The sequence below is a fragment of the Orbicella faveolata genome, unplaced genomic scaffold, assembly GCF_042242905.1.
Source record: "Orbicella faveolata isolate gen_17 unplaced genomic scaffold, um_ofav_v1 contig_13, whole genome shotgun sequence".
In the NCBI taxonomy this organism is placed as follows: domain Eukaryota; kingdom Metazoa; phylum Cnidaria; class Anthozoa; order Scleractinia; family Merulinidae; genus Orbicella; species Orbicella faveolata.
Genome location: NW_028301540.1, coordinates 18,454,112 through 18,481,091, shown reverse-complemented (window position 1 = coordinate 18,481,091; position 26,980 = coordinate 18,454,112). Strand labels below are relative to the sequence as shown.

At 39.1% G+C, this 26,980-nt stretch overlaps 1 protein-coding gene and 1 pseudogene across 1 annotated transcript in view; both read right to left on the bottom strand.

Moving 5' to 3' along the window:
- Positions 1–26,247, bottom strand: part of LOC110059633 (bifunctional purine biosynthesis protein ATIC-like) — a 199,426-nt gene extending 173,179 nt beyond the window's left edge. Inside the window, exons 1-2 of the mRNA XM_089284933.1 lie at positions 26,181–26,247; positions 24,139–24,265 (exon numbers count right to left, since the gene is read on the bottom strand). Coding sequence (XP_089141059.1) covers positions 24,139–24,265; positions 26,181–26,208 — 155 coding nt within the window. The 5' untranslated portion in view covers positions 26,209–26,247. The remainder of the gene's footprint in view (positions 1–24,138; positions 24,266–26,180) is intronic.
- On the bottom strand, positions 249–12,883 carry LOC149115439 (uncharacterized; annotated as a pseudogene).
- Positions 26,248–26,980: the final 733 nt, after the last annotated feature.

The following is a 26,980-nucleotide window of genomic DNA, read 5'->3' as shown; positions in this document are numbered from 1 at the left end:
TGCCTAAGTTTAACTTCCCATGGAAGTCAATAACTGCTGAAACATGCTGTAAACAGACGTTACAAGAAATGCCTTAATGCACATGTTATTGCATGTTGTTATATTTTGGGGGACATACAATTAGCGCTAATCGACAATACAGTCTGGTAAATGTCTCTGGATAACCAGCTTGATGTTAGTGGTTCTGAGTTAAACCATTTATTAACTGTGCGGCCATGGGCCGAGCGCGGTTCGTGTTCTACCTGTGGTTTATTTTTTTTTTGTTGGCAACCAGACCCAAACTTCCTCTCGGCCAAATTTTGAATAACGCAACCTGTGATGTTTATTCGCCAAAAGCTGTTGAAACATTAATACAAGGACAATGTTACGGATATGTTTTCTTTATTTGTGTGTAAAATATATTCTCTTTTGGTTTTATTGAAGCGTTGGATTTGAAGGGAAATAATAAATACGCTAAAAACGCTTAAAAAGGGTACTACGTCAGCCAAGGAATGCACTGATGTTGCAGCTTTCATTTTCGCTACATGACAAATAAGATCTTGTTTACTTTGCAAAATAATTTATTTATTTCGCCAGAAGCAACCGTCGTTAACTTATTTGCAATTCTGCGAGTATTTCTTGTGGGTTTAGGCAAATCAAGTGAATTCTTTGGCTGTTTCATTGCAGTGAATTCAGAGATCAGAAGGAAAATTAAATATTTGGAAGCCAAGCAAAGAACGTGCCAGAATGTACAAGGATTACATCACTGGTAGGAAAATAACCACCGTACTAAAGATAGCCATGGATAACATAATTCTTGAATTATGTGACTCGTGTGACTACCTTGCTAGCTCTTTACTCATGGAAAAAAAAACAATTAAATTTAATAGTATTATCGTATCGTTCATATCGTTCATGCCCATACATTTCGGGCGGACAGTTGCAGATTAAGACCACTACAACATCGCAGATTTCACAACGACTACAACTGATGGTGCAATAATACAGTTTGTGTTGATCAAGTGATGTGGTGTCTACAGTAATCAATGAATCATCAAGGACTGCTTTGGAATGTGCACTGCACTGCAACTGTAGTGCTAAGAAAACAGGTAAATTTTAAAAGTGCGGTTATAAGATCTGAAAGATCTTCTTGTTCGAACTTGAAATGAACAGCAATCTCTACAATGAATTATGACCCTAAAAACTAGTAAACAACATCTCCATGTGGTCACAAAACACCCACTAAGCGTTCAAAGTCACGTGACCTAAGTATTTGCACTTCGAATACAATAAAATCATACTCCCCCTTCTCGATGGGCCAGTGGCTCATCCACATCAAAAGGAGTTTCGTGTGTTTCTAGCTTAAAGGTTCACTATAGTTCTAGTTCTCTTTAAGTTCGCTATTGTTCTATTCTTGTGTCATCTTCTGTAAGGAGTTCTAATGGGCTCAGATTCTGGTAATCACAATTCCTCACTGCCAACTCTGACTTTGACAGCTCTCAACACACTTGTCCTTTCCTGGAAAGACTGCTACAGCCACTGCCCATGCAGTGTGACTGGTGCCACTAACAAGACTACATCATTAACTTGGACATCTTTTTTTTCCACCACTTGGACCTACGATTCAAAGTTGGTAACCACTCTCACAGCCACCGGTGCCAAAAATGTTGCACTAGTTCTCACACCCGTCTCCATCTCTTGGGACTGAACTGGCCACTATCAACTGATCCAGGAGCGAACGGGCCTCCTACTTGTCCAATCAGGAAATGATTTGGGGCGATGGGTGTGTCATCTGAGGGATTGGCAGACCGACATGTTAAAGGCCTGGAATTTATGAGTGCCTCTGCATCCATAAATGCTGTCATCAGTTCTTCATTGGTCACATCTGCAGTTCCCAATATCGCATAGGTTGATCTCTTTACTGATTTGATCATTGTCTCATGCACCCCACCTAAGTGAGGTGCCCATGGTGGATTGACACTCCACTTGATTCCTTTGTTAGCTGCTGATTTCATAGGAATTCTAAGCCAATCACAGTTTAGGTATTCACTGTGAGAAGCACTCAAGTTTCATTCTATCATGGAATCTGATTGGCCAAGGAGAAACAAAAGTCATTATGTCACAGAAATCGATTCCTGGCTTAGGTTCGGAAACATTATTTTTCGCCAGAACCAAGTGACAGCCGGAAATACGCCTGCGTTCACAGGCTATCTCCAATTGGCCATGCAATAGAATGCGTTCAGGAAGAAATCTGTGTCTAGCCCATAGGCCATCTCTAGGTGAATAGCCCTTGATGTAAGGCATGTAAATAAACAAAGGTGTCTTTAAGCTCTCTTCTTGCCCCTCCCCTGGATAGTTACAAATGGTCCCACGAAGTCAACCACTGCTCGTGCGAAAGCTCATAACGGCAACTTTGGTCGAATCTTTGGTAGGGGAGCCATTATCTGTTTAGCAGCCTTCACCTTTCTCTTCCGACATTCACAGCACTCTCTTTCCCAGTCACGAATCTCCTCTCTACCTTGCATGATCCAGAATCTGGCGGACAGCAAAGACAATGTGTGATTGGTTCCTGCTGCATGGTTACTTCTTTCGTGATAGGACTTCACCCCACTCTTCCTCGGCAGAATAACTGGATATCTAGCATCGAAAGGCAGGTAGTCCGCATAGTGCAATCTCCCATCTGATCGAAGCAGACCACCTTCTTCTAGGATGGGGTTCAAACATAACTTGCTGTTTTGCAGAACAGACTTGAAATTAACCAGTGCCTTGTATTCTTCTTGAAAGACTTCTTGCTGCGCCTCTTCGATGACGTCAGTCTCTGCATCTGAGATCTCTTGACTGGTACATTTTCCAGAACTCCTCTCTTCTGGCAGCATTCAGCAGTTGTTCATGAATTGATGTACCCATGCTCTAACTCTCAATAATCTGGTCCAGCTTGAATATCTGCTGGGGTGTAAATGCCAAGTCACTCGCGGGGTCAGTGAGAACAGTACTGATTCTTTGTCTGGCACATTGAATGTTGTCCTCACTTTCTTACAGACCTCTAGTGTTGCTTCAGGAGTTACATCAATCTCTGTTTTTGGCCACGTGTCTTCTGGCATGCTCAGGAACTTCCCACCCTTCCACCACATTTCATTTCTTTTTGCTCAGTCACAGACATTCCCATGGTTAGCAGGTCAGCAGGGTTCTGGTGTGCGCTAACATGACGCCACTGAGTAGGACGGCTTGAGTCATGTATTTATCCTATCCGATTCGCTATCAATGGTCTGAAACTGTGACTGGGTATTTGTATCCACCACAGCACATTCATGCTGTCACTCCAGAATGCAAGTAGGTTCTGGTCAATCTTAAGAACCTTGGCTATGGACAGGGCCAATCTTAATCCCAAAACAGGTCCCATAAGTTTGAGTCTTGGAATGCTTGTAGCTGATAGCAGTGCCACTCCTGTCTTGGAGGCCACTGGGCTGCTAGATACTGTACCACCCTTGTACTTGTACCTAACATAGGTTGCTGCACCATACGCATCCGCTGATGCATCTGTGAAGGTGTGCAAGGTAACTGTTTCAACATCCGAGTTTAACTGCAGGCAATGTGGGACTTGCACTTCTGACAACTCTGTGTGCTCTTCAAACAACTTCTTGGCCTGTCTAGCTTGGATTTGGTCATCCCATTTGGGTCTTCCGAATCTAATCCTGAGGTCCACATCTCTTGCAGTAGAATCTTTGCCTGGATCATGTATGGTGCCAGAAACCCCATAGGGTCAAACAGCATGGCTATCTTACACAGGAAATTTTGGTTGGTCAACTGGAACATCTCATCTGGCGGATTCACTCTGTAAGTGAAAACATTTTCCATAATCAACCACAACACACCAAGAATCTTCATTGACAGCAAATTTCCTTTGTTTAAGTCCACTTCTGCAGCCCTGTCTTCTTCAGGTATCTTCTTAAGTACTTGCTCTGAGTTGGAAAGTCACTTTCTGACATGCATACCAGCGGACCCCCACAGTGCTGATAGTTCCTCGTAAAGTTTTATGCACTCCTCTTTGCTAGGGGAAGAGTCCATGCTGTCATTCATGTATGTAGACTCCAAGATTGTCTCCACAGCTTTTGGGTAGTACTCTTGGTTTTCTCTTGCATGCTTCTGAGAAATTATGCTTGATAAGGGCACGAGCTAACTCCAGAGACAAGACTAATGATCTGATAAACATCTGGTGGTCTTGACTGATCTATGTCCCTCCACAAGAAACAATGGAATGGTCTACTTGAGGGTGATATCCCAATTCTTGCTAAAGGCCTTTAACGTGGAGCTATTTCTAGCATAAGCTTGCCTTTAACAAAGGCCCTCTAGTTCCTCACAGGATGAAATGACTCAAAGGGAATGTACAGATACTTATTTAGTGGTTTTTGATAGGTAGAAAACTGCAGAGTGATAAAATTAGCATCTTTGTAAAGAACTAAATTGAGAAACGAAATACTGCTTTCATCAACAACATAGTACGTAACTGTAAATAATATTGTAAATTATTGTAAATAATATATTTTTAGCACTCTAATTATTTTAAGCTGAGGGCCCCAAGTTTATCAGTAACTTAAGTTACTGTCACGGGTCACCCTCATTAAATAAAGTCTTTCACTTCACTTCACTTCACTTCACTTCAAATAAAGTCTTTCACTTCACTTCACTTCACGTAAGTTTGATACGATCATTCTTGCCATAGAGACAACTAAGAAACTCTAATAGGATGTCTTTTTTTACCGTTTTAATTTTTTTTTTTAATTTTTTATTTTTTAGCACCAATCATATGGCCCCCAAAATATAACAACACGCAACAACATGTGCATTAAAGCGTTTCTTGTTATGTCCATTTACAGCATGTGTCAGCAGTTATTCACTTCCATGGGAAGTCTTCCCTGAAGAACTCTCGGATAGAGACGAAGCGTGTCGGAAGTAAACAAAAAAGCTTACAACTACAAGAAGTCTTCCTTTGTGCTGCTCACTAGGCTTTGTTAAAAAATTTTTTAAAAAATTAAAAAATGCTAATAACCTTCCAAACAGATGGGCTTAGAGGGTAGATCCTAGACTGTAGAGCGTAGTGCATAGATCAAAGAGAGTAGCTGGTAGAACATAGATAGTAGAGTGTAGATGGGCTGAGAGGGTAGATGGTACAGTGTAGAGCAAGTAGCTGGTAGAACGTAGAGAGTAGACCATAGATGGGCTTTGAGGGTAGATGGTAGATCGTAGAGCATAGAGCGAGTAGCTGGTAGAATGTAGAGAGTAGAGCGTAGATGGGCTTAGAGAGTAGATGGCAGATCGTAGAGCGTAGAGCAAGTAGCTGGTAGAACGTAGAGAATAAAGCATAGATGGGCTTAAAGGGTAGATGGAAGATCAAAGAGCGTACATTGAAGAGAGTAGCTGGTAGAACGTAGAGAGTAGAATGTAGATGGTAGAACAGCGTAGAGCGTAGAGGGTAAACTCAATAAAGAATTGTGCATTGAAGATTATTAAAATACTGTAAACCATAATAACACTAAACGTTCCCCATGCGCTTTAATATTTGGTACAATAACTGTAAGCCTCTACGCCCATACAGAGAACCGTAGAGCGTAGAGCACAGATGGTAGAGGGTAAACTCAATACAGAATTTTAAATTGAAAACGATTAAAACACTGTAAACCATAATAAAACTTTAATATCACTTTAATATATGTGAGATATATGCAAGGAATATGTTACAAATTGAAATAAAATGTTATGAAACAGGCAGGTAACCATAGTAACAACACACAACTACAGTAAAAGCTACGAAGTAGGAGGTAATTTATCTTTCCAACACGTAGCAGACTGGTGATGAAAGCATAGAGTCTCTACAAAAATTTCTATGCCAAATCGAGCTTCATAAAACAGGCGCCAGTTGTGTGTCAGTCACAACAGTTTGTCACATGGGATCGAGGATTCTGTCACATGGAAGATTGAATAACCTTTTGTCACCGAGTTTGTGAGAGATTTTTATAGTTTTTTCGGTTCTAGAGTATAGAGATACCTCCGCTTACATTAGAGTGGCACGAGAAAGGGTAAAAAGTATATTATTTTTCCCAGAAAACACATTCTTTTCAACAGAAAGCTTGAGTTCACTAACAGACTTGGCAGATTGCTTCAATTAAGGTGTAAAAAGTGGGTCTTTTTCTGCGGGGAAGGGGTGGAGTTTTAAAATATGTACCCCTCCGCTCTTTAATCTCCTGTGGAGAGCACAAGGTTCATAAATTGACAACTGTACTGTACTCCCCCTCACCCCAGTTTCCTTCCACCTGCCCTAAAAAACTTGTCTTATGAATGTCATAGTATCCACGCGGTATTCTATGGCTGCGGAAGCCTGGACTGCATCCATACACATGTCGTCCAGCATGGCAGCCATGTTCCTTCCATGTAGGATTAAACTCCCGAATACATACCAGTTCAATGAAAAGACAATTTTGGGGGGAAGGGCCAAAAAGAAGAGAGCGTACAAACAGAAGACTTGTACACACGAAAAATTACAATGGCCTGCCCTTTCCCTCCCTCAGAAAAAGGTAATTTTTCCAGGGAAGGGATTTTTTCCAGGGTACTAGGGAGAGGAGTACCCCCAAAAAACAAGTAAAAAAAATGGGGGGTCTTTGTTTTCAAGTTTTGGGGTCTTAGGGGGTCTTAGGGGTCTTTGGGGTCTTAGGGGGTGTTTGTTTTCAAGACACCCACATGGTAGCCTTTTTATCCTAAATGCTCACTTACATCCTTTTACATATTACAGCCTGTCAATATACACCTTGCACTAGTCAGGGCTCGAAAAAAAACCCGTCCGCTCGTCCAAGACAAGTAGATTTTCCCTTTGGGCAAGTAACTTTCTCTTCTTACTTGCCCCACAGGCAAGGACCCAGTCAAGCCGTTCGCCAACTAAAGTTTTGGTAACGATTTTGAGAAGAAAAGGTAAATTTTAGGCTCAAGGGTAATCAAGTGTTTAGATGAAGCTTGACAAAAATTACAATTTATAGCATTGTTTTATTGATTGTGTGACCCGCGCTCACAGCTCAGAAGTGGTTGCCTAGCATGGGATCAAAATCTGCCCTGATCAAATTTCTTTCCAGGATTAAAAATAGCAGCGTTGGGCACGCCAACGCTGTGTTTATTTCTTAAAATTTGAGCAATTTTCTGGAGCATTTTCCAGTTTCTCTGTACAAAACTTAACTCAACAATGATATAGTAAGGCTGTAGAAATTGTACGTGAAAAGAAGCTGCATATTTCTACTGCGAAAACAAAGCCAGCATTTTTTATGCTAAAATCCAGGTAAATCTCCGTTTCCGGTGAAACATGCAAGTTTGCTACTGATAACATACTTGGGCGCTGCTGCGCAAAATGAAAAGTATTATATTATTAAAAAGAAATGGATAAGTAAGTCATCAAAATACTTTCAGAGTTCCTGGAAGATGACTTAAAATAGTGTTTCTTTCAAAGAAAGGCGTTTTCCCTCGACTGAAACTATTGTTTATTCACCCAAATGAAAAAATATGCTCTCACCAGCTTTTCGAATTTGACACTGTGCCTGTGTCAAAACTGAAGTGGGAAGGCGACTTGTTGTTAATTCTGCATGCTATAAATTTCTCGTGCTTCTCTTCACAATGATTTTGTGGCGCTAGACGAGATGCAGGTGAACATTCATGGAGTCAAACAAGATCTTCAACGAATTGATTGATTCAAGGCTGTACAATAACCAAGATACCCAGCATGTAATACAGGAACTAGGAAGTAAGTACATGAACGAGCAACAACAACTTCACAAACTTTGTTTCTTCAGCTGGGAGGCACTGGCAAAAGATGCTGTGGGACTAAATTTAATTCCTGATGACATTTTTTATCGTGTTCGAAAATTCCAAGGAAAGTTGAATTTGACACCATAAAAACATCTGGTGATGGTAACCACCTCTACAGCTCTGCTTCCCTTATACTTGTTGGGAACAAAGATCTCCATTTGTTAAGGCTTCTCAATGCAGTCGAGCTGTTTTTACACACATCTTACTACACAAGGCATCCAAAATTTCTCTCTTGTATGAAATCGCCCTCTGCTGATGTTCCAGAAGATATCATGTTTACACTGTGCCTCTCTGACACTGGAATGAAGATGTAGGAATGCACAAAATGCAGAGAAGATGTTATTAAAAGGGAAGCAGCAACAGGCTGTAGAGTATCCAAGTGGAGTGTCACGGTACACCTGATGGCACTTGTAACCGTGATAGGAAGATCAATTTTTTTCAGCATTTCCCAAAGATTGCTCAAAAACAAGGCCATTTTTCCATGACGAAATCATCACCCAAGAATGTTCTTTCCATGCCAATCCAGCAGATTCAGAAACGACTACATCATCGTCATCATCAGATAACAAGAAAAATCACAAGGATGAAGTGAAGAAATAGCCCAAAAGGAACATCAGCGATTTTTTCCATGGCTCAGTGCCTAAAAAGAATTGCCAAGAACCACAGGGAAGAAGTTCAACAGAACCTAAATTTGGAAATTGTGACAAGAACAGTCCTTTGTAAAAAGCAAACCCTCAACAGCCACGCCCAGCAAAAGCCAGCCCCTGAATGGTCACCTGTCTAAAACCCTACCTGAAACAACTCTTCCCAAAGAAGAAAATACAAAAAGAACCACAAAAAAGAATTCCGAAAAAAAGAGGAAAAGAGAGTTCAAAGGGTACTGGAAAGAAATGTATCCCTGGCTTGAACATGAAACTTCTAATGATGTAGTGTATTGCATGGTTTGCCGAAATTATCCAAAACTGGCGGACATTACAAGTCCCCTTTACAAAGGTACAGTCGAACTTCGATTATCCGTACCTCAATTATCTGAACTTTTTCTCTAGTCCCAATTTTGTCATGAATATTTATTAGTCATGATCAAGATCCGTAGCAATATTCTTTTTTAAAACTATAGCATTACAAAGTGCAGTCAAGAGCGAGCTTGTTTTGCTTTTAAGAGCAAAAGCAGCACTCGCACGCATTGTAACTAATGAAGAACACTCGAATGAGTTCTGATTAGCTTAGAGTTGAGTGGTTCAAGATATACAGTAGACCATATTGTTTTCCAAACAATTTGTGAAAGTGTTGTTTCATGATTAAATGTTGCTTTATTTAAACAGTTTTGTTCTTCATTAATATTCCCATTTTCGATTATCCGGACCCTCGATTATCCAGACTATTTCATCTAGTCCCAACGAGTCCAGATAATCGAGGTTCGACTGTACTGGTGGCTTTGACAAGTAGGACTTGAAACTCTGAACTCCCACAATGGATCAGCAAACCACCTTAAGTGCATCAACAGAAGTCAAATGGATCAAGGAAAAGCCAATGAGCCACTCTCCAAACTATTTAAAGCTGCTTTCAGTAAATGTGATCAAGAAACGAAAGCCAGATTGAACAAGCTGTTTAATACTGCCTTCTATATTGCAAGTGAGAACTTAGCCTTCAGCAAGTTTAAAGGACTCTGCGATTTGCAGGAAAAGAATGGTCTTGATTTTGGAAGCCAGTACAAGAACAATAAGGTATATAGGGACTTTGTGGAAAACATCGCAGCTGTTGAGAAGGAGCGATCCCAGGGGGAAATTGAAAATGCTAGACTCTTGTGTGTTCTGCCAGATGGCTCGACTGACAAGAGCATTGCTGAGTAGGAGTTGGTCTATGTTCGCTGCACAGGAACCAACGGGCGGCCCTCCACTCACTTTGCAGACCTTGTTCCTGTTACATCTGCTGATGCCCCTGGGGTTACTGCTGCTATTCACAAAGGTCTTCAAACTTTAAGTATAGATGAAACTGTCTTGAAGAAAAAATTGGCCTGCTGTAACTTTGATGGAACTAGTGTCATGATGGGGAAGAAAAGCGGAGTTGCAAAACAGCTTCAAGATATAGGCCAGCATCCAGTTTGTATCGTACACTGTGTGGCACACAAACTCGAGTTGGCTGTGCTAGATGCAATAAAGCAAACGACCTACTTGGCCATATTTGAAGAAACTGTAGTCAGTATTTAAATTCTACTTCTACTCTCCAAAACGTCGCCGTGAAGTTAATGAAATTGCAGCTATACTCAACCAAGATCATGTTTACTACAGTGGATTACAGAAGACAAGGTGGGTAGCCAGCCCATCCAGAGAAACGAGTTCTGTATGACCGAACTTCTTGTGCACCTGGAAGCTGGCTTTCACAGCTGGATGTTTTGAGGCTTCAAAGAGGTCCTAAGTATCAAGCTTTTGAAAAGAGGTACAATGGGCAAACTGGGGTACTCGAGAGTGGCGTCAAAAACAACCACAAATTGAAGCTGTTAAAACCAGGCACCTCGGTAGAGGGTTTCTTTCCTTCTTTCATCTCAGAAGTGATAGCCTATATCAACCAGCAGTTCTTAAGCCTTCATGAAGAGCCGCACAGTTATTTGGCAGTCTTTGATCCTAGGGAGATGCCTCAAGATCAAGCAGACCTCGCTACCTATAGCAATAAAGAAGTCCATCCTCTGGTAGATTACTTTCACCATTTCCTCTCAGATGATGAAAAGCAAAGGATCATCGAGCAATGGCCCATTCTACATCGACTTGCAAGGCAGAAGATGCACAAGACCCTAGATGTCTTTTCCAATATACTAATGTCACCTCCTGATGATGTTAAAGATTGCATTGTTTTGATTGATCTCCTTGTCACTCTGTCACCAAGCACAGCAAAGTGTGAACGTGGATTCTCAACCATGAATCAGTTAAAGAATTCAATGCGCACATTGATGAATCAAGATACCTTGACAGCCTTAATGACGGTCCAATCTTCAAATCTCAATGTGATCTACTTTGTGCTACTTCTGCAATTCAACGCTGGATGAGTAAAGCAAAAACCAAGAGACAGTGCACCTTTAAACTCTGTTAACCATCGTTAGCATGCAAAGTCCTGACTGACTATCACTATGGAATTCTTATTACTGTAACAGGTCACATGATGACATCATTGTGCCATATGCTCTTGTTCAAAAGAATGTATACTTGTTGAGTTTTTTAGTTTGCTTTATAACTGTAAGCCGATTTAAGGTAGGCTTTTTTGTAAAACGCCAAGTGCATCAGTATAATCATACTCCTCATTTTTCTTCAAGGTTGTAGAGAATTATTGAACAAAAACATTAGGGTGCCATAAGAAAGCAGTCAGTTAAAAAAGCTCAGTGACATTGTATTGGGAAAGTTGATAATCATGATAGAGTATCTGACAATGTAGGGTACACACTACTTCAATGTGATTATAACAGTGTTCATCCATGTTAATTATTACAAACCGTACAACTTCATAAAAGCGGAATGAAGAAGTTTAAAGTTGAGGAAGTATTACAATATAATGGCGTAAACATGAAAGTGATCAACACTAAGAGGACTACAGTCGAGATGGGTTTATTACATTTAAACACGCCAGCCCTGTAGTTTGACTTCCATTTTGGGGTCATGAATTATTAATGAGTTTGAAAACTTGGGCAAGTGGGGAAGTGCCCTGGGCAAGCAAAATTTGAGAGTTACTTGCCCAACAGGCAAGGTGGAATTCAAATATTTTTCGAACCCTGCTAGTGCTGCACCTTTAAAGAATACACCATAATTGAAGGCTTTCATGCAAAAAGGGCATATATAGCTTTTTGGGCTGATTTTTATTTTTTGCAGGATTGAGCTAATTTTTGGCAGACTGACCTGTTTTGACACGAAAAGCATCGTTGCATAATTGTTTTTGTTGATTTGCACTTCATTTTCGAGAAATAACATATGCAAAAAAACTCAGTTTTCCAAGGGTATCTTTTGGAGATCTTTTGTTGAACGAAAAACAAAAGAAACCTTTTATTTTGCTAAACAATGAAGTCACCGAAGCGTGGCATTTGCCGCTAGTTTTATTATTCATACAATTAAGTTATTCTCTTACTGTTGCTTTGTTAGCGCAAGTCAATAAGGCGCTGAATGGACTGGATTCAAGTTTGTTTTGTCATGACACCGGTTCGATACGAGGTCAGTCGATTTTTTTCCTGGTACATTTCTCTACTTCTTTCAAAAATAAAAACATCTATTTAACCCATTGACACCTGCATGAAATTGCACGCAACCCACCCCTAAATTACCAGCGATTTTTTAATATTTCAGAATGAGCACGAGCACTAAAAATAAACCATATGCGCAGTAACCACACACACAAGATAACGTTTCAAGACATCATTTATTTTAAGTTGAATAAATGAAGGGCCAAAATATTAAAAAATATCAACAAGTATTTAACTTGATGTTTAAAACTGATGAGAAAACAAGAAATTATCTTATTTCTTTGCTGTGCGAAAAAATGCCTAACAGAAGCCGAGAAAATTGAATATGAAAAAATGAGTTATTATTGACTTCGGAGGACAAATTGAAACCAAATACAACAGAACTTCCATTCTTGTACAATAACGGCTAGCATTTGAGAAAACAACGCAAAATATACGCGAAAGACACATGTAAAAACCAATTTGAAAATAAGAAATCAAATAATTTCTTTGCTGCACAACGAAATATTACAGCACTGCGAAAGAAAGATTAAAGTTGAAAAGACAACAAAAAACAAGCTAATTATTTTGAGATCAATCGTATTTCAACTGTGCTAAATTAGTGGCCACTTAGTTCTTTCTCTGCAGTTCTGTAGTAGCTGAAGAAGACTCCAAATTATACATTTGAATGAAGTGAATAAACTAATAAAAAAAACCACGGAGTTCGCTGTAAATTAAATATGCAGAAATCCAGCATGCAAAAATACCGTTCACTTTAAAACCTAAAATTCCCCAAAACAGGGCACCAAATGAAAGAAATATGAAAGAAGTTCAATAACAATAAATTTTCATTCAAGCTGAGGCGAAGAAATCTATTTAAAAGCAAAAAAATGTTCATAATTTTGCAGACATGCTTTGCTGCATGACCGCATGTTGAAATTAATTCTTCATGCTAAAGCGAAAGCTCTGAGTTTCTCCCAACCACTTTTGCAGTCATTTTATCAGCCATGGCGTTACCAGTCATTCCAAAAGTTGAATTTAACTTTGAAGCAATAATGTACATTACCACTTTTGTTTTCTAAAGTCCAGGAAGCTGCTTTAAGTCCATGATCTGTATTCAAAACTCACTTGAAAGCACACCAATCGTCATGTTTTCGTGGCGGTTGAAGGAAGGAAAATTCTTCACCGAAAAGGTTTGAGGAATCTGTACTCCTTGATCTTCCATTCTGAAGCCACCTAAACATTAATTCGTATTTTTCTTTTCTATTTTAAATCCCAAAGGAGTAATTTATCCATGTTAGGAATGAAAACAAGGCCTTTGAAGTTTGCAGATTTGGCCCGCAGCACGCCATGATAACCTGCACTTTATGAGCGCATGAATTTAAGAAGAAAAACCGTCTTTGTAGGACCCCTAAAGTCCGCTAAGAATATTCTCGGTGAGTCGATTCTGATTGGTTTATTTGTCCTCAAGAACAATAAGACAACCAAAAAGTCTTGAGGGAGGGTAAGAAAGGTTATTGTCCCCACTTGCTTTTTTTTCGGGTGGTTACGGGCAGGAAGGGAAATTGGAGGGGTTTTTTGCACGGGCAGTTACGGTAGGCACAGGAGTCAATGGGTTAAAAAAACCGTGCTGTCGAAGCTACTAAAAGTAACCGTTTAAGTTCACGTGGCGTCAAAATCCACCTTCGAAGGATTACAGTACAGTGGAACCTCGATTTAACAAAGTTGCTGGGGACCGGCCAAATTTGTTCATTAAATCGAGGGTTTGTTATATCGAAAACCTTGATATAACGAATTTGAGGGGAAACGACCAAAATGTTCATTATATCGAGGTCATAGTTAATGATTGATTTGTAACACAGGTGACTTCTGTCACGTAATTCAATGCAATTTTCGTCAGCCAGAAGTGCCGTGTTTTGAGATGCAATCCATTAAGCATGGCAGCTTTCAGTATCAATTACTTTCACTTTTGAGCAGATGCACAGCTTTTGTTTACAAAGAGTAGCGATTAAAAAATGTTGCAACCTAGAGGTTACACAGAAAATTGTCTTTGTAAACAAGGAAACAGGCTTTAGTGTTGTTATGTTGCACAACCCAACATTTCCGGATTTCAAAGAAGATAGAGCAGAAGTTAATTGATGTCGAAATACTATAGTGCCAATGCCTATGACATATAATAAGCCGTTGACTGAAAGGTTGCTGTCTCTTTACCATAAGAATTACAAGGATTTGTTGACTGTTGATATGTTTGGCGTTTATCTTCCATCAGTTGTTGACATTGTAATTCGTTATATCGAGGTAGATTTTACGTCTGGGCTTCCAGATTATGTTCGTTATATCGAAGAATTTGTTATATCGAGGTTCGTTATATCAAGGTTCTATTCCATACATTTTACTGTAACTTTGGCCGGGACATAGAATATCGTTCTTTATATCGAGGACTTCATTAAATAGAGGTTCGTTAAATCAAGGTTCCACAGTGCCGCAAAAAAGTAAGTTACCACGGTCTCGCGGGACGAGTGTCGAGAGAAACAAGACGTGTCTCATTTCTCGCGAGTGCACTGGAAGTACCAATACTTCGCATTCATCAGTATTCGAAACCTGTTTTGTGTATTGTATCGTATCATATCGATTAGCGCGGTAGACATGATTTTCGTTCTCATCAGCAATGCATGTGTACCATGTGTGTATTATAAATTCTCAAGCGTCCAATATTGTTTCATATACATCGGCCAAACTTTTTTTATTCCAGCCAGACTTGCTTAACGTTTAGTTTTTGTAAATACATGCACGATAAAAGTTGAAGGTATCTGAATTGTTGGTGACAGTCACTCATGTTTACAAATATGTTTTACAGTTGTATCAATTCTCTTATTGTGTAGATCTTAAAAGAAGGTTTGATTGCAACTGTAAACGTGATTCATACAGTTGATAATCAAAATGTAGTTCTCATGAAACAACATGAAGAGTTTTGTCACCTGATCTACATGTTGCAAGTTAAAACCGTGATCGCGATCACTAAAGTGAACACAGCAGCGCCGCCTATGTTTTGTTAACTATCACTCCCAACTAGTCCAACTGATTTGTTGCGAAACTCGACTAACTTTTTATCCAAAGATTGTGACCATGCGAAACGACGCTAAGTGATCCGTCAAATACCTTAATATTCAAACTAATGAACACACTTTGCACATGAAGCCTTGATTAACTTTTTATTCAAAGGTTGTGAACATGCGAAACCACGCTTTGATCATAAATCACTTTCCTTCACATTTGAATAACTTATTTATTCAAACTTGTGAATGCTCGCTTTGCACATGAAATCTTGTCTAACTTTTTATTCACACTTGTAAACATGCGACACCACGCTTTGATCATGAAACCTCGAAGAACATTTTATTCAAACTTGTGAACATGCGAAACCACGCTTTGATCATGAAACATTGACTAATTATAACTCAACCACAGTATCAACCGATATATAAAACGTGTACTCACATATCGAGCAAAATCTTCGCTGTTGAGCAACAATTTCAACAATTTCCATGATGCTTTAATGACCTCCCATTTATAAACAATTGACTCGCCCACCAGCGCATGCTGAAAGCTGGAACATTTTTCTCCTACACAAAATTAAATGTTTGTTGGAGTTAGCGGTTATTGAAGAGCGAGCAAATGTAGGTAACTGAATCATTCACAGTGAGCAAGATTCACAAAATCAACTCTCTGCCCCCATGATCGCATGAATTGAAATGCATGTAACTCTACTTGTAGTTACGTTCAATGTTCAATATTACCTTTGTTCGATATGAATCGAGCAAACAATCAACGCATATCTTATGTTGGATGGTCCCATCGATTTGACAACAAACTGCAGAGCAGCAATCGTTACACATCAAATCCTCCGCCCTACCGCTATCTGGATTTGTTCTCAGTAGCCCTGAGTTCACCTCCTCGACCGCGTTGTGTAAATAGCCAACGGGTCAGCCTCCCACCAGTTGGGATTCTTAATAGTTTATGTTATATTAGAAATGTTTGTTTATTTATTTACAGTGTCCCCAATTAGCACATTAGTGCTAAATACATCGACACTTAAATAAAGTGATTATTATTATTATCATATTATTATTATACACGTTACCGGTTTCTTACACATAATATATGCCATACTAAACGCTTCAGTGATTCTCAAGAGAAACAAGACGTGTCTTGCGAGAAACGAGAAACGACTCGAGAGAAACGAGATTCGTCTCGCGAGAAATGAGACAAGAGGCGGTAACTTATTTTTGATCGGTACTGTAGCTCCAAAAGATGCCGCTTGGAAAACTGAGTTTTTTTGCATACGTTATTTCTCAAAAACGAAGCACAAATCAACAAAAACAATTACGCATCGATGCTTTTCATGTCAAAACAAGTCAGTCTGCCAATAATTAGCTCAATCCTGCAAAGAACAAAAATCGGCCCCAAAAAGCTATATATGCCCTTTTTGAACAAAAGCTTTCAATTAATTGTACCTTGTCTCTCAGCTTGTTGTTTTTTCTAGATTTCTCAGGTTTAGTTTACTGTAATTCTAATAGTGGTATTTCTTTGTTTCTGATCTATATTCAACAATTATTCACCAATGTTCACCGAGCCTAAGGCAAATAACTGTTTAAGTATAATTTTCAGAGGTAAAACACAGAATAATGACTAAAACAGACTGTTCGTTTGCATACACACATGCAGCCGTAGTGTTAATAATAACCTTACATGTAAGCTTACATTGATTGTGAATCAATTTACACATCAAGTTCAGCAGTAAAACAAACAAGCGAAACACTATGAGAAAAAAAAACATCCTGTACCTTTGTTTTATCGTTGTTGACCTCACTCACAGCTGTCATCATCGTCTAACTAGTGAGACAATCTCAGATAGTGCAGAGTGTAATTTACAGCTCTGATACACTAGTCACACAGGTCCTCACCCCTGCTGCTCTCCCCCTTGGTAGTCAACTGACCTTTTCCCCTTTGCAGAATACGAGCGGACAAGACATAATCTTAGCAGTGTGTGTGTTTCATGTTTGTGTTTTGCCCAAAAATAACTTACAATTACCGTTTGGCAAGACGGTTTTAAATTTATTGTGGTATTTTATCTTGAGTTTCGTTCATTTTGTAGCATTACTTTTCACGCCAACATTTGTAATGTGATACTTTTTTTTCCTTGCCAATGTATGTAACAAGATATCTTTGTTTCCACGAAAATATAAGAAAGATGTGTATTTTTTTAACTCACTGCTGGAGATAAATGGAATATAAAAGTTAAATGTCCGCTACAGTGTCGAAGAGGAACAATTTTGTTTTATTCAAAATGTAAATTTTCAATTCAACGATAAACAATAACTAATCTAATCATCAAATAGTCACGTTGAATCACAGAATAGTGCGTTCTAATTCTGTTGCCAGCCGAGTTGGTGTAAACAATAAAACCACATCAAAATAACACAGAGAAAGTATTGAGAAGTATTGAAGGTAGAGATCTTTACTTGACTGAAATTATATTCCACATCGGTGAGCGAGTCACCTCATCGACTGATGAAATTAATTTGAGGTTTCAGTAAGTGCCACGGAGTCTGCGGCAATAATAACAAGGTTTCTTTGTCACAAATTTACTAGTTTTACATGTACCTAATGCAGGAAAGTTTCAGCTGAATATAACCTTTGGGCTCTCTTTCACAGAAGAGGAAACAAACAAGCTGCTAAGAAGAAGCAATATGTTCTCATTCTCTATTTCAACCCTGGCAAACACACAATAGTTAAAAAACAGGAGACCACATTTCTTGAATCAAGCTAGGGAAGATTCCAGAATATACGCAGTCACAGTAGCATTTTTTGCACTAAAAAAGAAGAACTGAGGTTACTTAAAATATAACTGCTATCCCCAGCCAAAACAAGAGTGTGATATCACTCATCACAAAAAATAAAAAAAAGCGTGCATCTGAACTCGAGAACGAAGTTTATCACTCTAGCAATGCTAGAACGCATGTCTCTTACAAGTTATGTTGTACCACAATTAAGGGAGAGCACTCGACATTCGTGGGTAGTCCCGTATGAAATGTATCTTTCACCTAACATATAGTCGACTTTGACACTAACTAATCTGCACATGCGTTTGGAGCAAATTGCTTTTGTTCTTAAGAGAATGGCACCACAAGGATAGCATGAGATTTGCAAAACCATATTTACATTTTTGTCATGTTATCAAAGAAAGCACAATAAGTATGACACCTTTTGCATAATGCAATCAGTTCCCTACCCTACCCAGCCCCCTTCCCACAAGGCCAATTGAAATTAGTTAATTCAACAAGCATTAAAGTTTACACCTTATGGCGTTATGGCATTGTGGAATTAGTGCATTAGTGCCTTAGCGAACAGCAGCCCCCTAAAACCATCCCAGTAGTGCACTCTGCACTAACTAGTGAGACAATCTCAGATAGTGCAGAGTGTAATTTACAGCTCCCATACAGTAGCCACACAGGTCCTCACCCCTGCTGTTCTCCCTCTTGGTAGTCAACTAGGCCTTTTCCCCTTTGCAGAATATGAGTGCACAAAAACTTGATAAGACATAATCTTAGCAGTGTGTGTGTTTCATGTTTGTGTTTTGCCCAAAAATAACTTACAATTACCGTTTGGCAAGACGGTTTTAAATTCATTGTCCTATTTTGTCTTGAGTTTCATTCATTTTGTAGCACTACTTTTCATGCCAACATTTGTAATTTGATACTTTTGTTTTCCTCGCCAATGTATGCAACAAGATACCTTTGTTTCCACGAAAATATAAGAAAGATGTGTATTCTTCTAACTCACTGCTGGAGATAAATGGAATATAAAAGTTAAATTTCTGCTGAAAAGTCGAAGAGGAACGATTTGATTTTATTCAAAATGTAAATTTTCATTTCACCAATAAACAAGAACTAATCTATTAAATTTTATCGAATAGTCATGTCAAATCACGGAATAGTGCATTCTAATTCTGTTGCCAGCCGAGTTGGTGTGCACAATAAAACCACATCAAACTAATACACAACGCTATCGAGTAATACAACTAAGGAACATTTCAACAAGAAGTATCGATGGTAGAGATCTTTACTTGACCGAAATTATATCCCACATCGGTGAGCGAGTCACCTCATCAACTGATGAAATTAATTTGAGGTTTCAGTGAGTGACATGGAGTCTGCGGCAATAATAACTAAGTTTCTTTGTCACAAATTTACTAGTTTTACATGTAACTAACGCAGGAAAGTTTCGGCTGAATATGAACTTTGGGCTCTCTTTCATAGAAGAGGAAACAAACAAGCTGCTAAGGAGAAGCAATATGTTCCCATTCTCTATTTCAACCCTGGCAAACACACAATAGTTATAAAACAGCCGACGACATTTCTTGAATCGAGCAAGGGAAGATTCCAGAAGATACGCAGTCACAGTAGTGTTCTTTGCACTAAAAAAGGAGAACTGACATTAACAGAAATATAACTGCTATCCTCAGCCAAAACAAGGGTGTGATATCACTCACTACAAAAAATAAAACAAGCGTGCATCTGAACTTGAGAACAGAGTTACTCACACTAGCAATGCTTGAACACATGCGTCTTACATGTTATGCTCTACCACAAGGGAAAGCACTCAATGTTTGTGGGTTGTCCCGTATAAAATGTATCTTTCACCTAACATATAGTCGACTTCGACGCTAACTAATCTGCGCATACGTTTGGAGGAAATTGCTTTTGTTCTTAAGAGAATGGCACCACAAGGATAGCATGAGATTTGCAAAACCATATATATATTTTTGTCATGTTATCAAGGAAAGCAACAAAAATATGACATGTTTTGCATAATGCACTCGGATACCTAACCCACCCAGCCCCCCTTCCGGCATAGCTAATTGATTAATTGAAATTAATTAATTAAACAAACATTAAAGTTTACACCTTATGGCATTATGGTGTTATGGCATTAGTGCATTAGTGCCTTAGTACTTTAGCAAACAGCAGCCCCCTAAACCATCCCAATAGTGCACTCTGCACTAAAAATGAGTAGCTTTAGTTTGAAGAAAAATAAATTTTGGTCAATCAATCTTACCTGCAGGCAATCAACGTATAAACCACTGCATTTGCGATTCTTAAATTCCTTGAATACAAGTTCTTGAAAGGATTTTTTGTCCAAGGGTGACAGCAGTCATTTTCAAAATTCTCCATCCTTCCAATTAAATATCCTGCCATGTTTACTTGCCGAGATGGCAAAGGTGGCAAACTTAGTAACCAGGCCTTGAAAATTTTATATTCACTGCCTGGAGCGGTGAATATAGTGTCATATAAGGAATTGCTTGACCGATCAGATTGCTGGAAACTCTTTGTTCACCTCTGAAATTATACTAATAATGTTTAGTATAATTTCAGAGCTGAACAAAGAGTTTCCACCAATCTAGTTGGTTGAGACATTCCTTATATGACGCTATATTCACTACACCGACTGGTGAATATAACATTTTCAAGGCCTGGTCACTGAGCTCACCACCTCTGCCATCTCGCCAAGTAAACATGGTGCACAGTTGCTGAATGAATTTTTCATTTATTCAGAGGACATCAATCCAAGTCCAGGTTATGTGAAAAGATGGAGAATTTTCAGAATGACTGCCATCACTCTTGGACCAAAACCCTTTCAACAACTCATATTCAAGGCATTTAAGCAATCATAAACATAGTGGTTTCATTGATCGCCAGCAGGTCAGCTGGATTGACCGAAATTTTATTTTTCTTCAAACTAAAGCTACTCATTTTTAGATGATTATGACACCTGTGAATGAAGTCAACAACGATGACACAAAGGTACCAGATAAATTTACTTTTCATAGTGTTTCACTTGTTTGTTTTACTGCCGAACTTGATGAGTAAATTGATTCACAATCGATGTACATGTAAGCTTATTTTATTAAAACTACGGCTGCATATGTGTATGGAAACAAACAATTGCGTCCTAGTTTTTATGTTTTAGTCTGTTATTCACTGTTGTTCAGCTCTGAAATTATTTGTCTCAGGCTCAGTGAATATTGTCAAATAATCCCCTCCACTTCATCTCGGGGATTATTCGACAATATTCACTTCGCCTTTGGTGAATAATTGTTAAATAATTACAATTAGGTAAATTATTGCACTTTTCATGAGAGATTATATTTAGAGTGAGAACATACAGTACTGCCTGAAAGTATGGACCCTCAGGTTGTGTCAAAACCTCATCTTTGCCGCATGCTCCCACCTCGCATCCACCACGGGGGAAAATATATAGCACCGCGGTAAAGACGAGTGCGAATGCAATGGAATAAATACCACGGCACAACAGACGAGGTAATACCTCACGAAAGTAATGTATGTCTACCGAGTAGAGTGGCATTTTTTCATCAATGTTGCATGTAAACTCATAATTCGGAATCAAGAAACACGCTCTATGGAAAGTCAAACTTTTTACATGTAAAAGTCTATCCTCTACTTTCGAAATCTACATGTGCTGACTTTTGGTAAACCCTTTTACGAACTCTGACTACACTATTCGTAGCCGTTTAATTAAGGGTTCCCAGGGTGTTGAAGGTCACTTGATTAAAACAGCAACAGGATGGAGCTGTCTATTACTGCCATAATCAACAACGCATTGATACAATGCCATTAAAGTACATCTGTTGATCCATAATATCGACAACACACGCTAACCGTTACCAGTTTCAGGTAAAAAAGGTAACTGTTCGTCATCCAGTTCGTCTTTTTTTATTATTTTAAAATCGATGCATTGAATCTAGTAACACAACTCCGTGTTTTTGTACTGGAAACAACTGAGTGGGCAGCATCTTTTGATTTCTGCGAAAGGTCATGCGAAATGTAAAAAAAATCTTCTTGCCTAAAGTGGTGAAAGGTTTCGATTCTCCTTTTGATCAAGTGCATAAAGGCGAATGATATAAATCCCTGTTGGAATCTTGGCTTAAAGGAAGATTACATGTGTTGAATGCTGTCAGGAATAAAGAGCGGTCACCGCTCTAAGAAACGCTTTTTAATTCTTTGTTGGAATCAGTGGAAATTAAACGGGTATGATTCTAGCATCTAGAGGCACAGATAAAAAAAAAAAGATAACAGTTGAGACCCAAAAATGCGTCGATTAATATACCATAACCATTACTTCCCAAAAACCCTGGAATGCAACATGAAAATAGCGGCATGTCTTTTGAGGCTTTTCAGAATTTTGAGTCTCAAAAGGAAACTAGAGGCAAAGCAATCTTTCATGGGACCGGTGAGCTTTTTCCAACATTTTGATCAGAATTGTAACAAGCTAAATAACAAGCCAAATAACAAGCCTTATCATGACCACTCATGAAAGTTGTTTACTTTCTCACTGAGCTCTCAATGAAGACGAATTTCCTTTAAACTCGAAAGCTATTTTAACCATTGTTTACGAAGCATCTCGTTCGCGATTCGGCCAATTCTCCATCCCCTAGAATTCACGGTAAATATACCATGGGACCAGGCGAATTTCATTGGTTGCCACAAAGTAATTTGACAATTTACAAAGCAGCTAACCAATAATATTTGATCAACCAATAGGTTTCCGATTTGCAAAACACTCACGAGTTTATATAATTTATCTAAATGAATTTGAGTCGTCTACACAAACTCAAGGGTTAAAAACTGGAGTGTGTAGTTAGGAATTTAGTCTAAAAAGAGCTAACATTCTGTTTGACATGAAAACAGACTGATCGTTATCATTGTCTGACGATGTCAGGTCACCGACATGTCACAGACGCACTCAAGCAAAACGAGTTGAGCTGTGATTCTTGTTTCCAATAACTGCTGGCTTGTTTTTGTGTTCCATTCTGTTCTTGCTTTCACTTTGTGCTAAGTTATGTTACGTTTGGAGTGCTGTTGTTAAACAGGTAGATGTAAAAAAGCCAATGAAGGTTTCTCTTATTCGTGGTTTGGTCTCCAGAGAAAATGCTTGAACTTGAAGCAGGTTCCATGAATAACAGTGTATTCTTGCATGTAATAAGCTTACATCTCGATCGGCTACAAGGAAGCAGAGACAATCCTTGGACCAGAAAAACTCGGATCGCTGATTTAATGACAACTATACAAGAACAAGGCATAAACAGCAATTGCCGTTTTTATTAAAATCAGCGATTGGGGTTGACCCAGTTTTGTAACTGCACACTACAAAGTGCAGCGCATACAAACAGAGAAGTACGGATGATATTATGGCAACAAACTAAATCGGATTTGAATTTAAATGTATTACAAATGTATTACCTAAGTTTCTTTCCATAATCAAAGTGAATTTCAGAGCCATTCCGACCTTTCGCATTTAATTGTTTCCCAGTTGTTTGCATGATGCATGGACATGAAATCATATAGCGAACCTATGATTTCACATATGTTCTGTCACGTTCTTCTTGGCAAAAGGGAATGCTTAACACAACGTCTAAGAATTGAGACATACATGCCACTATATTTTACCAAGTTACAGATATTTTTAGGTGAAGTTCATAAAACATAGCCACCAAATTTTCTTCGTGTTATGAACCTTGTAACTGACATAGATGATCGGCTTTATTGAATGCTTCTTAACGATGAAAACGTGACACATCTTCTTTACCAAGGTAATACCTCGTCCAAAGCTGTCGCGGCAGGACAAATGCTGTCCTGGGCTTTACCTAGGTAAAGACGAGGCTGAGTGCAGGAATACAGCGACAATGACGCATGGAGGCCCCGCGGCAAGAACGCAGAAAATGGGTCAATACTTTCAGGCGTTACTGTATCAGTGCCCAAATTCTGAATAATAATAATAATAATAATAATAATAATAATAATAATAATAATAATAATAATAATAAACCTGTAATGAAAATATAATTGTCATTTATGACAAGCCCATTATCCCTAGGAGATTACTAACATGGACTGCCTGTGAAAACCAGTTGCCCTGGCCTTCTGCTGAAAACATTTAATGGAACCCCTAAGAATGAAAATGTGAATATGTTATTTGCTGTTGTTGTTGAAAATAAATATAAATTAATTACTCATTTATTGCTGTTTATAAACAAGTACCTGACAGGAATTTCTGCCACACGGATTTGGTTTGCTGTTCCTCCGGATGCAATCAATTTGAATCCTAAGTCATGAAGCTTTTTGGCAAATTCCACAAGTCCTTGTTTGTTGGAGACACTAAGAATTGCTGAGGAAATAGGAAGTAAATTCATCATTAAACAAAAGCCCCCTGAGAGGACATGTGGTTACTAGACAGTGCAAAACTACAGTGGTGCAAAAAAGAGTTGCAGAGTTTTAGCTTTATTGCAAAATTTGAGTGCTTGACACATGTTTTCTGCATCATTGTGCGCAACATTAGGGGGACTGGAAGCTCAGGAGGGGAACAGCAGTGTATGAGGGAAACTTTCGCGAGACCCATTGTCTCACCAAAGACAAAATGCTCAAAATGTGACTTTTTCGTTTAGGACAGCCACGTCACTAAGGGACAAACCATTTGACTTTTGAGGGAGGGGGGTTGGAAGATTTCTTGGTGGCAACAAGGCAGATTTTTTTTTTTAAGTCAAAAAGCAGTGCAATAATTGTTTTTGAGATTATCCAATGCAGGATTTTTTTCCACTCCAATCAGGAGTGGGACAGCCCTCAAATGAGAATGTTTAAATAAAGAGCATCCTGCATTTCATAGCGGTTTCTTCTTTGTAAAATGTTTACTATTGTGCAGTGTTTTGCCAGCACTAGCAAGCAACAATATTGACAAGTAAACAGTCAGTAGTAGTCACACTCCCTCCAGCATTTCAGGGCTTCTAAGGCACAAGGGACAGAGCTAAAAGAGTGATTGGGGCCGTTGCAGCTCTCATAAGGCCTCACATGAATGGCTTGAAAGCCTTTGAGAGGACACTAGAAGAAACAACAGAAACAATGCGCCCTTGCCCAAAACAGTAACAGCTGCTGCAATGACAGCAAGTAGAATTACAAGCTTACAAAAGCAGCTACACTACCGTGTCATTGTCCAAGAAATGGAAGACATTATGGTACCAAAATCCACTAAACCCATTCTAGAGGGCAAGCAACTACTTTATCCTAAAGATGTGCAAATCAAAGCAACATAAATTTCATATTCAGAGGAAGTGCAAAACCTGGGTTAAAAAGGAAAGGGACATGAGGATCATACTAACACAGAGGGTTGGAGAGCCTGTTACCAAAAAAAAGAGCATATACGGAGGTCTCTACGTACTACAAGAAAGATATCCATTTGTGGCTGCCTTAGATGCTCAAATTGTGTGTAAAGCACATTATGATGCCTGTGCTTACTTTACGGCCACGAAGATAGCTTGAGAAAAGTTTCAAACACACAACAATTAAAATAATTATTTCTTCACTAGTTTAGTCAAAATGACTGATGCCTGATGACATGGTAGTGACTGGCTTTAGCAAGTAAAGCAAAACTAAGTAGTCAGAAAACAAGTCGTGCCCTGAAGTCCACTGGGGCCCGTTTCTCAAAAGCCCCAGAAACTTTTCGGGCCCGTAAAGCCATTTTTAGTCCATCTGTATCTAAAAACAGAGAAGTGTATGCGCCTGAAACTTCTTGTATGAAGGGAACTTCTCTTCATATTAAGAATATGTGAATAAAACAGCTGTGTAATCGTAAGGTTCGAGATTTTGCTATGGCTTTACGGGCCCGAAAAGTTTCCAGGGCTTTCGAGAAACGGGCCCTAGGACTGTTAGGTGAAAACTTGTTACTGTACAATCATGGGGAGAAAAGAGGACCCTGGGAATGAGCTCGTTATGTTCTAACAAAAGTGCTGTGGATCCTGACATAGTGCCCTCTAAGCCACACAATAGGAAGACAAGTGCCAACGCAACCTGCAGTCCTGCAGTACAAATCCCTTGAGGCAAATGTGAATCGTTCCCATGCAAAAGCTGCAAGTGATTATAATTCCTCTTTCTAGAAATCTTGAGCTAACAGCTTAGTTCGGCTGGAGGCAAAATTAAACTGCTTTATCAAAGAGGTCGTACCACCAAAGAGCTGGGTGTAAACTCCTAATACTTTGGTAATCAAATATTTAACGGAATCGGTGAAAAAATTGTTAACTTAAACCACTAACCTAAATCTCCCGCTTGAGAAGACGCCATCTCGTCTTGCAAAACGTGTGTAATCAGTTACCTAGTCCCTAGGCCTAGATGTTTCACCGCGGTCAATCGTTTTCGGGTCACATGATCCGGATCGATCCGTAAACAATAGCCTCCATTTGTCGAGAAAAAAACAGCCTCCATTTGACGCGAAAATATGTTAAGATATTTGTCCGCGGACATTTATATCCGTTCCGAGAAGCGAACAGTTTTCCGAGAGCGTAGCTCGAGGAAAACTGTGCGCTTTGAGGAACAGATAATGTCCAAGGACAAGTATCTAACCATATTTTCGCGCCAAATGGAGGCTATTGTGTTTATTATCCTTCAAATCTTTTTCGCAACGCGCGCAGTTTTGAAAATTGGGAAATATTCTAGGATATTCATCAGGTATAGCTGGGGAATATTCTGTCACGTGACGAGTTTAGACCAATCGCGCGCGAGCGCAAATATTTGATGGATTATAAGCTACGATATTTGTCCGCGGACATTATCTGTTCCGAGAAGCGAACAGTTTTCCGAGAGCGTAGCCAGCCAAAATGTCGAAATGGTCCCATTTGATGTCGTGACCAGTTGTTTGTGATCAGCAATAGCAGAAGAGTGATCATGGGTGCTTAACATTTAGCAAAAAAATCCGGAAATTTCGGTTGAAAGTCAAATGGAACAGTAATTTTCCGGAAAATCCGTTCGGAAATTGTAGACTACCTTCAGAGGTAGTCCTCTTCTCTTTTTCCGTTCGGAACGGAACGGCGGAAATTTCCTTACCATTTGGTAAATT